The sequence below is a fragment of the Nothobranchius furzeri genome, chromosome 7 (assembly GCF_043380555.1).
Source record: "Nothobranchius furzeri strain GRZ-AD chromosome 7, NfurGRZ-RIMD1, whole genome shotgun sequence".
Classification (NCBI taxonomy): Eukaryota; Metazoa; Chordata; class Actinopteri; order Cyprinodontiformes; family Nothobranchiidae; genus Nothobranchius; species Nothobranchius furzeri.
In genome coordinates, this window is record NC_091747.1 from 45,351,670 (window position 1) to 45,365,344 (window position 13,675).

General features: G+C 45.0%; 1 protein-coding gene across 20 annotated transcripts in view; it reads left to right on the forward strand.

The window, feature by feature from the left end:
- The window catches only part of scrib (scribble planar cell polarity protein), a 72,770-nt gene that overhangs the window by 45,980 nt on the left and 13,115 nt on the right, over positions 1-13,675 (forward strand). For 15 of the 20 annotated variants that reach the window (XM_054751427.2, XM_054751432.2, XM_054751435.2 and 12 more), the window contains exons 14-28: positions 83-262; positions 345-716; positions 3,274-3,336; positions 5,659-5,748; positions 5,822-5,899; positions 5,979-6,296; positions 7,023-7,103; positions 8,140-8,382; positions 9,138-9,248; positions 9,335-9,628; positions 9,712-9,900; positions 10,559-10,678; positions 11,072-11,128; positions 11,543-11,599; positions 13,416-13,496. In XM_054751427.2, the coding sequence (XP_054607402.2) occupies positions 83-262; positions 345-716; positions 3,274-3,336; positions 5,659-5,748; positions 5,822-5,899; positions 5,979-6,296; positions 7,023-7,103; positions 8,140-8,382; positions 9,138-9,248; positions 9,335-9,628; positions 9,712-9,900; positions 10,559-10,678; positions 11,072-11,128; positions 11,543-11,599; positions 13,416-13,496 (2,334 nt within the window). The remainder of the gene's footprint in view (positions 1-82; positions 263-344; positions 717-3,273; positions 3,337-5,658; positions 5,749-5,821; positions 5,900-5,978; positions 6,297-7,022; positions 7,104-8,139; positions 8,383-9,137; positions 9,249-9,334; positions 9,629-9,711; positions 9,901-10,558; positions 10,679-11,071; positions 11,129-11,542; positions 11,600-13,415; positions 13,497-13,675) is intronic. The other 5 variants (XM_054751430.2, XM_054751441.2, XM_015954756.3 and 2 more) reach the window with 3 other exon arrangements.

Consider the following 13,675-nt stretch of genomic DNA (forward strand, 5'->3'; position numbering starts at 1 on the left):
TCCTTCTTACGGCTCACAGCAAAAGCTTTTGTTTGTGTATCTGCTGGTTTGTTCCACATGTTAAAGATTTCCTTGTTTCCAGAAGAAGCGACTCAGTGACGTTTCCAATCAGAGCCACGACTCCCAGGCTTCCAACAGCACTCTGTCAGCCACCTCCCACGAAGACGGGCAAAATGCAGCCTTGCAAAAGGAGGACTTTGTGGACGGCCAGTCCCCTCAGGAAGAGGAGGACCCGGATGAGATGGAGGTGGAGTACATTGAGGTAAAATACAAGCAGGAGTATTAAAATGCAACGGGAGCCACTGTTGAAGCAAAACCTTAATGAGAGGTTGCTCTGTCTCCAGCCAACTGTGCACTTTGCAGAAGAGCCCATCATCCGTGGTGGGGATGAGGAGGATGGGGAGAACGATGAAGAGAGCGATGAGGAAGATGAGAGGCCGATTGTTCCAATGGAGAGACAGAGGCTGATCAGAAAGGACACGCCGCACTACAAAAAGCACTTCAAAATCACCAAGCTGCCCAAACCCGAGGCCGTGGCTGCTCTGCTGCAGGGCTTCAGCCCAGACGGGCTCAACTCTTCGACACAGACTGCCGAGGACGAGGAGAATGAAGAGGAAGAGGAAGAGGAAGAGCAGAGTGTCAGTGCACTTCAACTCCATCATAGACTAGAACAACTGGAGGACCTTCGGCATCAAGGCAACTCCAGTCAAGTGAAGGTAACCCCGTTTCAGACTCCGACAGAAGTCTTTAAATGACTTAAATCTGCATTACAGAATACTGGAAATTATAAGATTTTATACTTTTTGGGATTTTTTATTTAGGTGTTAATATTTTAAACTGAATTCCACCAACTTTATCTCATTCAATAACAACACATTCTCAGAAAGATTAGCAAAAAATCTCATTTAAGTAATTTATGGAGAAAACTTCCCAACGAACAGTTCTTCAGTGGGCCTTTTTTCCTACAACACAGTTTAGAACTGAACTTCTCACCAACCACCCGCTGGTTTCATCAAATAATGGGAGTTTCACATTCTGCTTTTCAAACGCTGATCTCACGCTTTTATGTATGAATGATGAGAGTGAAGTCTGCTCATACGCTGCTTATGTTGATCTTTATGTTAGGACTTCATGTTGATTTGTCATGCCAATTATAAAAAAACCTTTAACACAAAGATCATCTCACCAAATCTGTCGTGGTTGTGGTTGTGTGTGTGTGGGTGGATCTGTTGGTGCGGCTGAACTCAGACCAGCCTGAGCGTTTATTGGCAGAGCTGGAATATGAGATCCAACGAGCTCCATGTAGTCCTAATACTTTATGAACTGTTTATGTTGGAGAGAAAGGTTCAAGTTACCATTTTATTTATGTTTCTGTAAATGACGGAAAGGACATCCCTTCATATGTGATCTTTAACCATTGGTGCTGAAAGCAAACAGATGTCAACTTCAGGGTTCATTTCAAGATCCTGGTTCTGGTCTATAGGGCCTTACATGGACAAGCACCATCTTACATTGGTGATCTTCTTAGTCCCTACACCCCCAGCAGGTCCCTGAGGTCCGGTGATCAAAGCCTACTGGTTGTGCAGCACCAGGCTAAAGACTAAAGGTGACAGATCATTTGCTGCTGTGGCCTCCAGACTCTGGACCTCTCTCCCCCTGAGCCTGAGATCAGTGGACTCAGTGGTCTCCTTTAAAAAGCAGCTGAAACCTCACCTGTTCAAGATGGTTTTGGTGTGATCTTCATCACCCTCTCCTTGTTCTGCTCTCCCCACCTTCCTCAGGATCCACTGATTTCCCTCTTATCTATTCACTCTCTCTCTTTCTTTACATTTTTTATCACAATTGTCTATTTTTTGCTCATTTTAAATATATTTTTAATCATTTTCCAAATTCTTTTTTATAGTTTACATTTTTTGTTATTGTGAAGCGCCTCGTGATTTTTATCTTGAGAGGCGCTATAGAAAAGATCTTTTCTTCTTCTCTTCTTTAATCGGCCTTATTTTATTAGATAAACTACCAGCACCAGCTTATCGATGTGAATTAGGGAATTATTCTAACCTACAGATATTCTCTGCTGTTCCCCTTTAAATGGAAATTCCACTCCTAAGTGAGTGGAAAAAGCTTTACATAACCAGCCCAGTCATTCTCCTAATCTGACAGTGTTCTGCTAGCTTTAGCTTAGCATAAACAATGTAGATTAATGGTAACAGCTAGCATAAAGTGTGAAAAAGTCATGAAAACGATTCAATAATGATACCTTTTTTCCTCTGTGACCTCAGTAATCATACCAACTGCAAATAAAAATAATAACAGGACTAGATCACGACAAAGCACCGCTGTAAGCCGCTGCTGCAAGGTGCAAGAACTGCAGCCCCCAAACTCACCGTTTACGGTCATTACAGTGAATGTTGTCAGTGTTTAAGAGTTAACTTAGTGATGGTTAACGACGTCATGTTCTGGCACCTTGCAGCAGCAGCTTACGGCGGTGCTTTGTAGTAATACTCTCTGATTAGGAGAATGACTGGGCTGGTTACAAAATACGGTGCTTTTTCCTACCTATCTAAATCTGGGGAACATGGCAACAGACTACATTTCACTTTGGGGTGGAATTTCCCTTTAACTAGTGGTTTATCTAGAAATGTGCTTCCTCTGTTTGCTCAATTCTCTTGGTCTCTCTCTCTCTCTCTCTCTCTCTCTCTCTCTCTCTCTCTCTCTCTCTCTCTCTCTCTCTCTCTTTCCCTTTCACTCTCTTTCCCTTTCACTCTTTCTTTCACTCTCAACACCAAGCCTGCTGGACAATTTTCCAGACGTGAAGAGAAACTTTGGCATTAAAATAAATTTTTCCTAGTTGTAATATAAAAAATCAACATATCATGTGAGTAAATCAGACCTATTGCCCACCCCTAACCTAACCCAGCTGTGGTCTTTAGCATCTTCACATAAGGACTATAGATCTGTGTGGACTTCCTTCTGGAGTAAATCTTTATATTTTGGGAGCTTTTGCTTTTCTTTGGATGCTCTCACCACTACACACTCGTGTGTGTTTGTGTTTTCTGGCTCAGCTCCTTGGTCTTGTCTTTCCACCTCTGCCTGTATTTGCTTTTGGTGGCTGGGGAGTGAATGTAGGGTCCCTTCTGCTTCAGGGCGGTCCTGCAAGCAGATGGTGTGTGTGTGTGTGTGGTTAATGGAGTGAGTGAAGAAAGATGTGTGTGAGTGGGATTTTATTTTGGCCTGACTAATACGCATGCTTCTCGCTGGTTCCTGTCCTAACAGGGGGTGTCATTTGATCAAGTCAATAATCTGCTGATTGAACCTGCTCGAATTGAGGAGGAAGAGGTCTGTACCTTCTCTTTCCCATCCAGTGTGTCTTTCTGTCCCTCTCTCACCAAACTCACGTCAACCAGGGCTTTAAAAAGTGGAGAAAACCCAAATCTACACCCATCACAAGGAAAAGAAGTTTGAAATATTTTAGTGTGGTTTTAAATAAGGAGAAGATTACATGTACTGAAATTCAGTCATTTTCTTTGTTGTGTTTAAAAATTCCATTTATAGCGATCATTTTTGTTATCAAAGGAACATTTTGGTCTTAATCCCCTGCCTCTTCTCTTATTTACCATCTACATCATTTTAAATTAAAAGCATAAACTTAGTTTTGCGTATAAACACTGTTAATGAGAAGCTCAAGCAGCATCTCTGTCTTTGATCGTAGCTTTATCTGTGTTTGAATGATGATAAATGTAAGTACATGTTGGATTTTAGACAACACGTTTGAAAAGCATCCCTATGGTACGTTATTAAAGGTGTGGTTGACTGAAACAAACACATTTTAATGATTATTTCTGATTATAATCGGTCACTCTGAGTTTTTCATGCAGGCTAAACATAAAAATAGTCTTCTACCCCTTAATCAATTTCCCTCTGGGATTAATAAAGTATTTTTGAATTTGAATTGAATTGAATCTCCTGTGTTAACTTCTGATAGGTTATAGACGGTAAAACGCTAGGATTTGAATATCCTCACATATCTATGTCACACTGGCATTCGTGGCCCCGCCCATTTTGGCACGTGCCCCCCCGCAGAAAGGCTTGTACAGTGAGGAAAGAGAGTGGAGTGTCTCTTTGATGGTGACTTTGCACCATGGACGAACGTATTCTGTTAGCTCATCAGAAGCGAGGTGTGTGCATATCATTAATAATATTGAGCAGTCCTGCTGTTTTCAGCCCATCTGTGCACAAACTAACTTCTGCATCTCAAAACAAGAGCATCATAGTTTTATTTTATTTATGACTCATAAGGCATTGATTAACACCAGAGAACACTACAAACGTATTGAATAAATGAGTAACCACACCTTTAAATGGTCAGAATGGTGCCGCTGCAGTAATAACCACGATCTTATGGGTTAGATTGGTGGAAATGCTACTCATGACAGATAGTAGCAGTAGGAAACTAATAAAGTTTAGGACATGAACAGCTGTTGTTTACAAAAAGTGCAGCTGCTTACTTCAGAAAACCCCACAAAATAAAGTAAAGGCCAGTCTGTTGAAGCTTAGCTAGGGTAGGAAGACGTATATTAAACTGTTCCACAAAATTAGAAGTTCATCACTGAGCTGGGAGTGGACAGCTCGGGAAATTCACACTGAGATCAGGACATGTAGCGATCAGAGAAATGGCCAAACACAAAAGGTCACAATGCAGATTTTTACCCCACTCTGGCAGGTTGTTCTGGAAGTTGTGCAGAAAAATGTCCCCAAACTTAAATAAACTGGAATATTATAAAAAGAGGAGGTTTGAAATTCTTCCACGTCACTGAACTCAATCAGCTGGTTTTTAACGCAGTGCCTTTTTATTTTGGACCAGTTTTGGTTAAATACACAGTTTTATTCCTGTGAAGTATTTCCATAACAACCCATTAAACCCAGGAAGGACTGTGGTTGTTTTGCAGGAATAAAAAAAGATGTTATTATTTTAGTTGAATTTTCTCCACCTTGGACTGTAGAGGTTCCATCAGGTTCTGACGCACCGCACCGTTCTGGTCGTTTGTCTGCATCTAATGCCTCACTCTGATTTAATCCTCCTGAATAAATGCTCATTTTGTGCTACGAAGCCAATCGGTTGTACCAACTTCCTCCACTTCGTTTTCCATTTGCACAAAGAGACGCGGTCCTTAACCTGAAGCTACGCCACACATGGGTGACGCCTCATTAAACAGTCGACTTTAAAACGTTAGATTTTTCCTCCGATGTATCTTATCATCACTATTTTTAGCAGTTCTTTTCCAGCTCCTTTTGTTGCGTGATAGATCTTGAATATAATTTCACACATTTACTGTCTGTAGACGGAAGAAACTGAACTTTTTATTTCCAGATAAATGATCCATATGAATGATCTATGAAGATACGCTGAGAGGGTTCTCTCTACAAAACTGTTCTTACGCACAAAACATCCCTCTTTGGTTTCTGTTGGCTTTCTGTCTCCTCTCCATCCATCTGTTTACAGTCTGAGTGCAAGACTGACTGGCGCCACCTACTGGCACACACAGGGAGGTCACTTACCTAAAAAAATAACAGATATCAGGGTTTTGAGCAAAGCAGTGTTATTGTAGACATATTTTTTCCTGAATTCATGTTTTTGACACCCTTCTGTCCAATTTTCAGCACTCGCTGACCATCGTGAGACAAACTGGTGGTCTGGGTATCAGCATCGCTGGAGGGAAAGGATCTACGCCTTACAAGGGAGATGATGAGGTGAGACCACGTATCTGATCTGCTTGAAGTCAAACTTGGTTCTAGATGTTAAAGTTGTTACTTGTGTTTTCAGGGAATCTTCATCTCCAGAGTATCTGAAGAGGGTCCTGCAGCAAGAGCAGGGGTGAAAGTTGGAGATAAACTCCTAGAGGTAAAAATCAGTTTGAGTAGAAAATATTTCTGTAAATGAAAAAAGATCAGAACACGAAGGCTCTGTGTTTGTTCTTTAGGTAAATGGGGTAGACCTCCATGAAGCCGAGCATCACACTGCGGTGGAAGCTCTCCGTAACTCCGGTGCTACCGTCTCCATGACCGTACTTCGAGAACGCATGGTGGAGCCGGAGAACGCCATCACCACCACGCCGCTGAGGCCTGAGGATGACTACTTCCCACGAGAGAGGCGGAGCAGCGGCATCGCCTTTAACTTGGAGACCTGTCCCAGCGGGCCGCGGCAGCGACTGTCCACCTGCCTGATCCGCAACGACAAGGGTCTGGGATTCAGCATCGCAGGGGGAAAAGCCTCTACGCCCTACCGCACCGGAGACACGGTGAGACGCGAAACAAGAAATAAAGTTTTGGATGTCAGAAAATCGGCAGACTGATTTAATTTACTTTAAGGAAAAGGTGGCGCTGATGGAAGAAATGGCCATGGAGTAATTAAAGGAATGTTTTATTGGGTCGGGAACGGGAAACTTTTGGAAGCTGGGAATTGATGTCACAACACAGTCACCGTCTCAGAGAAAGATGTCCGTCTTTTAGCACCGTGTATTCTCATCGTGGCGTTTAGAGTCGTCACCGGGGCGACAGAGATATGAATAGCAGGTCCTGAAACTGGATAGCTGTGCTGTAATTGGACATGGTGAGGTGTCTACTTGGACCGGCGCTCTGCTGCAGCTCAAGGAAAAGCAAAGAAGTCAGAAAGGTTTTATTTAGGTGGGAAGTCTCTTTATTGGATGCAGCGACATTTGTTTTCCAGTCTGGTAATCAGAAGTGGTGCAGCAGCAGACTTAGCTCCTGCTTGTGTTCACGTGTGTTGATTGTTCTGGTTTTAGGCCAGTGGTTCAGCTCGGGTTTGAGTCCTGGAACAAGTCTGTCTCGATACTGAAGTGTTTTCCGTAGAGTTGGTCATCCCAGCGCGGCAGCAAGTTGCTCTAGACAAACGGATACCTACCGTTCATTACCTGGACCTCTTTTTGTGTTCCTGTTGCATACAAAGCTTTTTAAATGTTTTTATTTTTTAACTGAGTAAAATCTTGTCTTGTGTCTGTTTTTAGGGAATCTACATCTCTCGAATTGCAGAGGGTGGAGCGGCACACAGAGACGGCACGCTGCGTGTTGGGGACAGGGTGATCTCTGTGAGTACCGTCCTTCCTTTATCAGGCTCTTCAGTTTATTATTATTATTATTAATATCACGACTGATGTAGGAAACAAAATGCTCTGATTAGAGGTCGCCCTCAAACATCTCATTCATAAATTCCTTAGTCAGAAAATGTTTCCATAACATGTCGGTGGTTTTGTTCAGGCGTCCCTGCTCCAGGGTTCCTGCATGGCGTTTGGCTCTGTTCTCCTGTATCTTGCTGCGTCTTAGTAACGCTTGTGCCTTTCTTCCATCATAACCACGATGAATTTGATGCTGCTCCTTCACAAACGTTTCTGCTTCAGACCCTTTGTGGCAATCTGTCTTGGTTTCACCTTCTTCTCTCCTTGTGGCAGTTTGCCTCCTGCTTCTGTTTATGTTTCTGTCTTCCTGCATGCTCTCTAACGTGTTGGGTGCACCTCTTCACCTGCTTGGTGGTGGGTGTGGTGTTGCCTGAGTGTTGTCATGCTGCTGCGGTAGCCGGGCGCTACCACAGCAGCAGTAACTGGCAGCGCTTTACGCTGTGGTAAGAGCTGGTACTGTCGGGTCAGTGCTGACCTCTGCTTGTCATCCCCGTGTAGTCTTCAGATGTAAATATGAACAAAACTTTGACTGCCTTTGTTGACCTAAGGACAAACATTTTGGAGAATCTTATGTTTTTAAGTAAACAAAGGCAAGCAAAAGTAGGAAAGTGCGAGTGGTTAGATGGAAAAGGTAACTGCATAATGATTTCATTAATATTATTAGGGAGTTTGATTAAAGCATTCTTTCTTGCTTACTGCTTTTCTCCCTCGGTGAATCTCTACCAGCTTAACCCGCCTGCAGCCCCCCCCCCCCCCTCCCCCCCCATTACAGCTCTTTTCTTGTCCTTCTGGTGGTGTTGGGTCTTCAGGGATTTTTAAAAACTGGCCTTTAGTTTTGAGAGATGAGATGCAGAGTCGGGTGACAACATGCATTTGTTCTGATTAAATGATCACTGGGAGCATCCTGGTGGGCTGACCCCTTCCGCGGTTGGTTCTGCTGTCGATCCAGATCAATGGTGTAGACATGACAGAGGCCAAGCACGACCAGGCAGTAGCTCTTCTTACCGGCACCTCTCCCACCATCGCGCTGCTGGTGGAGCGAGACCCGACTGCACCGGGAGGCTCTCCAAGTCAGAGCCGGAGACGAGCACACTCCCCTCCACCCCCAGAACCCTCGGATTCTCCGGACCAGGAGGAGGAAGGCCTTCAGGGGAACCACCTGGGTCGGATGGAGGATGAGTATCCTATTGAGGTGAGAGCCCGAGGAGTTCACAGTTACAAAAAGTCAGAATCTTTCTGGCTTGAGACTGTTGGTGACAGAAAAGTGTGGTTTTTCTGTTATACACCCTCTGAATTGGTGCTTGTGACACGTTAGCAACATGTGTTAAACGTGGTTGGATCGCATGGCACAAATTATGTCATTGTCACATAAAATGTCTCCTTTTTCGCCTGAGTTTTGTTACAATCTGGTCTCTGACCCAAAGCTGCATCCCTTATTATGTGAAAAGGTTTGAGATGAGCCCAGGCAGCTTTGGCGCTTTCACATCTGGACCAGCACGGACCGAACTGGGTAGCTTTTACAGCGTTCATATCTAGGCAGCCTTGGATTTTTCCGCACTCAACCAGTCGGTTTTTGGCACCCGGACCGACGCCAGCCAGTCCAGTCCGTGCTGGTCCAGATGTGAAACCGCAGTTTGCCTCCAACAGTCACATCCAGTGAGACGCTGGTTTTATGTTCTGGAAGTTTCAGTGAGTCGGACCTCATCTAAGCTTAACCGTTTGGCTCCTGCCTTGTTTTTAATGCTGTCCAGTTCCAACGAAGATGGTGTATGGTATGGAGGCTTCATGTGATATAAGGGTGTCCTCTAGGTGTGTGCATGTGCTTGCGTGTGCTTGCGTGTGCGTGTGTGTTAGAACTCCACAAGTGTTTATTGTAGGTAATTCTGTGATGTTCAGTAGATTTGTTTTTGTTAGATTCAGATTGAAATTATGAATAAATCCAAACAGGAAGTGGTCCTGGTGAAGTCAGGTGGTCCTCTTGGACTGAGCATCGTTGGAGGTAGCGACCATGCTAGTCACCCTTTTGGCATCAATGAACCCGGGGTGTTTATCTCAAAGGTACCGTGATGAAACAGTTGTCGATCTTCTTCTCCCCTCCCAGATGTTTGGTCGAGTCTCTCAGGTGTTGTTCCTCGTTTTTTCAGGTGATTCCTCAAGGTCTAGCATGTCAGAGTGGCCTTCGTGTGGGAGACCGGATATTAGAGGTGAACACCATCGACTTGCGACACGCCACACACCAGGAAGCTGTCCGCGCCCTGCTGGCCAACAAGCAAGAGATCCGTATGTTGGTGCGGAGGGACCCTTCGCCACCTGGGATGCAGGAAGTTTTGATCCAAAAGCAGCCGGGGGAGAAACTTGGCATCAGCATCCGTGGAGGGGCCAAAGGTCATGCTGGGAACCCCTTTGATCCCACAGATGAGGGCATCTTCATCTCTAAGGTCCTTAAACCACCTGAAGGTCAGATTTATTTGAAGGCCTCAATCCATTTAAACTTAACCTGTTTGGTGTTTGCTGCCTTCAGGTGAGTTCGACTGGAGCTGCAGCACGAGATGGACGGCTGCAGGTTGGCATGCGTATCCTTGAGGTGAACAACCACAGCCTCCTGGGAATGACCCACACAGAGGCGGTACGAGTGCTGCGCGCCATTGGAGACTCCCTGGTCCTGCTAGTGTGCGACGGCTTTGACCCATCCAAAGTTACAGCCGTGGAGGTGAGCCCTGAGATAACCAGCATCCAGGCTTTAAGAAAACACTAAGTTGCACTAACCTTCATTTGCATGCCCTCTGGTGGAGGATTCAGGTGCTGCAAGTGGAAAGGGTTAGAAGTCTGAACACTGGACCTATTTCAGCATAAATCTGGCTAAATGTGAAGCTATCCGGCTTAGATCAATTAGTATTAATTACCTGTGCATCACATGTGAAGACATCACTAAACCAAAGTAATAATTGACTCATTCGCTGCCAGCCGATCGGTACAGCCCCTCGCTGCCAGCGTTTCTCACCGTTTTTACTGTTGTTTTTTTTAGAGTCACAGAATGTTGCGCGCTAGGATGATGTCGACGCCAAAACAAAGCGGAGACTCACCTCTTACATCAGGAAGAATCGGCGCGTTTCGAGCGTTATCCGTTCTTTTATAATCCGTTGTTGAATTGTGATCGGCAGAAGCTTTTCCGGTTCGCACCTCGCTTTTTTTACAGCAGCGGCCCAAAACGATCTCCTAACACATGGATTTTCTGCTTCCTGATCACGTGACGTGTGACATACGCGGATGAAGATCGGCTTTAAGGCCGAGATGTTTGTTCTCACGGTGCGGGGGCTTGTTCCGACGCCTTCACAGTGAAAAAATGCAAATGACGACTTTATTTTCAGGCATCTCCTGGGATTATCGCCAACCCATTTGCATCTGGAATTGTACGCAAGAACAGCATGGAGAGCATCTCCTCCATAGACCGAGACCTGAGCCCAGAGGAGATGGATATAATACAGAAGGTGAGACGGTTTCCTTTAAACGTCAGCCTGTGGAGGGGAGTCCAGGTCTCCGAGCTCACTGATTGTAAAAGCTCTGAGATCCACAGAATGTGTTAAGTTTTGTTTTGACCATCAGCAGCTGCTGTGAAGCCTGGTGTTGTCCAGTGTGAGCCACTCTGCTTTCACATGAATCAGATGTTTTGTTCAGAGTTCTGCTGCAGCAGCAGCTCCAGTCACCACAATGCACTAGCACAGTTGTTTACTTTGTGAAGTTTAGCTTTTGGGAGACTGCCCATAGTGAAGGAATGTGTGTGTGTGTGTGTGTGGGAGGGGGTGGGGGGGTAGCTTTGATCTGGTGATGCTTCTGTTGACTTTTTGCTCATTAAATTTCTAAAATGTCGCCTTTTTTCCCAGGAATCGGAGATGGTGAGAGAAAGCTCACAGTGGGAACGAGAAGAGATGGAGAAAGTGGTGAGTGAAACTAAAACTTGGGTTGGGGAAGGAAAAGAGTGAGAAAGAAGTGGAGATGGAGAAGAATGAATGGATGAAGCTTTTCTGCACCTTTTGTTGGGTTTGTTTGTTTGACAGAACTGTTCTTCCAGGGTCTCACCTTGCATGCTGTCTCTGCTCCCATAGCGATATACATAGTTACTTTCTAACGTGTGTGACTTCTATCCTTTCTTTCCCTTTTTCTTTTGTTGTTCTCTCACCCATCCTGGTGTGTTTGGTGTGATATGTCATCATCCAACCTCCTCTGCTGTTGTTTCTTCCACCTCTCCAACGTGAATCCTCTCTTTTCCTTTCAACTCCTCCACGCATTACTGTGTGGCTGTGTGTGGTTGGCTGTCTCCCTCTCTGCACTCTCCTCTTCCTCTCATGGTGAAGGAGCGAATGCGTTTGGAGCGTGAGGAGGCAACTCGCCTGCTAGAAGAGGAGACGGAGGTGAGACAGATGCTCAGACGAACTCGCTGTCTGTGCAAAACTCAGTTTAGCCGCCAGCTATTTTTCTTTAGGATGCTAACTAATTAGTTTAATTCAGGAAAGTCCTGTAACTTCAAATTGTCGGTTGGAATCACGCTGAAAATAACACAAATGGCACATTTGTGTTAACTTTTATAAATGGCTGGGTCGTGTAGGGCATGGTAGCAAAAAACTGCAAAAGTTGTGCAGATTTTCTTGTTGCAATTTAGTCACCAAGTGCTCACTTGAGCTTCAGATATCTATGATGGCTAAACCCGGCGGACACTGTGCAACTTTTTCACTCACAGCATTCAGCTTCAGCTCAAACTTCTACGCAGAGCAAATCTCTCGAGTCATGTGCTCACAATGGACCTCTGGTAGAAACACGTCAAACCTACAAATACGCTAAAAGTAGCAGTTTTTTGTTATGATGTCTGTTGTCATTCGGATAGCTTTAGGAGGAGGACACGGAGATTTATGGGGGCTGGAGGAGGAAGACAAAAGAAAGAAAATCAGTGTTTAATCAGTTTAATTTGACAAACATGGAAAACACGCTTTCTTGATAATCCTTGTCATTGTGTGTGGAAAAAAAGTGTATCAACAAAAACGAACAACGTGTGCTAATGGGGAAATAGCTGACAAGCCGCAAGTGGTTCTGATACTTTTTAGGTCGCAGCGCCGCTCACGAAGAATGAGCAAACATCAAACACGGGATTAATCTGTGCGAGCTCACGATTGCTGATCGGGAGCTCGTGCGTTGTGTAAGATGCTTCTCGTTACCCCCGTATACTACAAAACGCTCAGTGCAAAACTTGTCCTGATCTCGTAGTTTCTCGCACGAGGGGAAAATCAGCTAAAAAAAGTCATACAGTGTACGCTCGGCTTAAGTGGTCATCCAGTGAAGTGACTCGATCTGCTAGCCTGGCAAGCCACCCTATAGATGTGATAGGGAAAGTTCGGTCAAGGGGCGGAATCTACGGTTGTCTTTCAAACTGTCTCTGCATGCTATTGGACAACGAACAATGTGACGTACCTCTACGGATTTGGTTAACGGGACAGTCTCCCATAGTCTCTAAGAAGACACAAACACACCTTATTTCTAAATAAAGGACCCGTATCTGCTCTTAAGCCCTAGACTAAATAGTCTAAAGTTAATTCCAAAACTATTTCAAGCGAGCCGTTGATGTCTTGGTTGTTCTGCTCCATTGTATCGTCCTGCCCACCAAACTGATAAAGCGTTGAGATTGGCCCACTAATAATAATGATATGGCCTGTTATGATATGGTGACTTCTAGAGTCCTGGAACCCCCAAGGCACTGTACAACACAATTAGTCATTCACACCCTGGTGGTGAGCTACAATGTAGTCACAGCTGCCCTGGGGCACACTGACAAAGGCGAGTCTGCCGTAAACTGGCTCCACCGGTCCCTCCGACCGCCAGCAGCAGGCAAGGTGGGTTAAATGTCAAGGACACAACTACAGCAACACTAAGCGGGGCTCGAACCTGCAACCTTCCGATTACAGGGCGAGCACTTGTGCTACTGTCGCTCCACTAAACCGACAAAGCACTGTGATTGGCCCACTAAACTGATGGAGCACTGTGATTGGCAAGCCACCATACTGGTCAGGGATGCAGAGGTTCCAGTAGAGTGTGGCTAGACCGACATGCAGAACAAAATCATTCTGCTACTGTCTGTCTAAAGTTCCAGGACATCGATCTGCAGGAACACAGGCTTCTTGTAAAATAAACTACTTTTTATAGTTTTCCTCATTTTGATTTTCTTTTCTTTCCTATCAGAACCTCGGCACTGGACCTTTAAAACTTGACTACAAAACCCTGGCAGCGCTGCCCACCACCAGTCTGCAGAAAGTCAACAGGGTAGGTCCTGCTGTGTGTTCAGATCCCACCAGACTGGAGGAGCATTTATACAGGTTTCATATGGGCGGGGGGTGTCATTCTCCCAGGTCATATATGTGTGTTATTTTATGTTTGGTCGTGACCCTCATGGACCCTGAGAACACCAGCTTCACCTTGAAGAGATCCTCAGATCCCTAAAG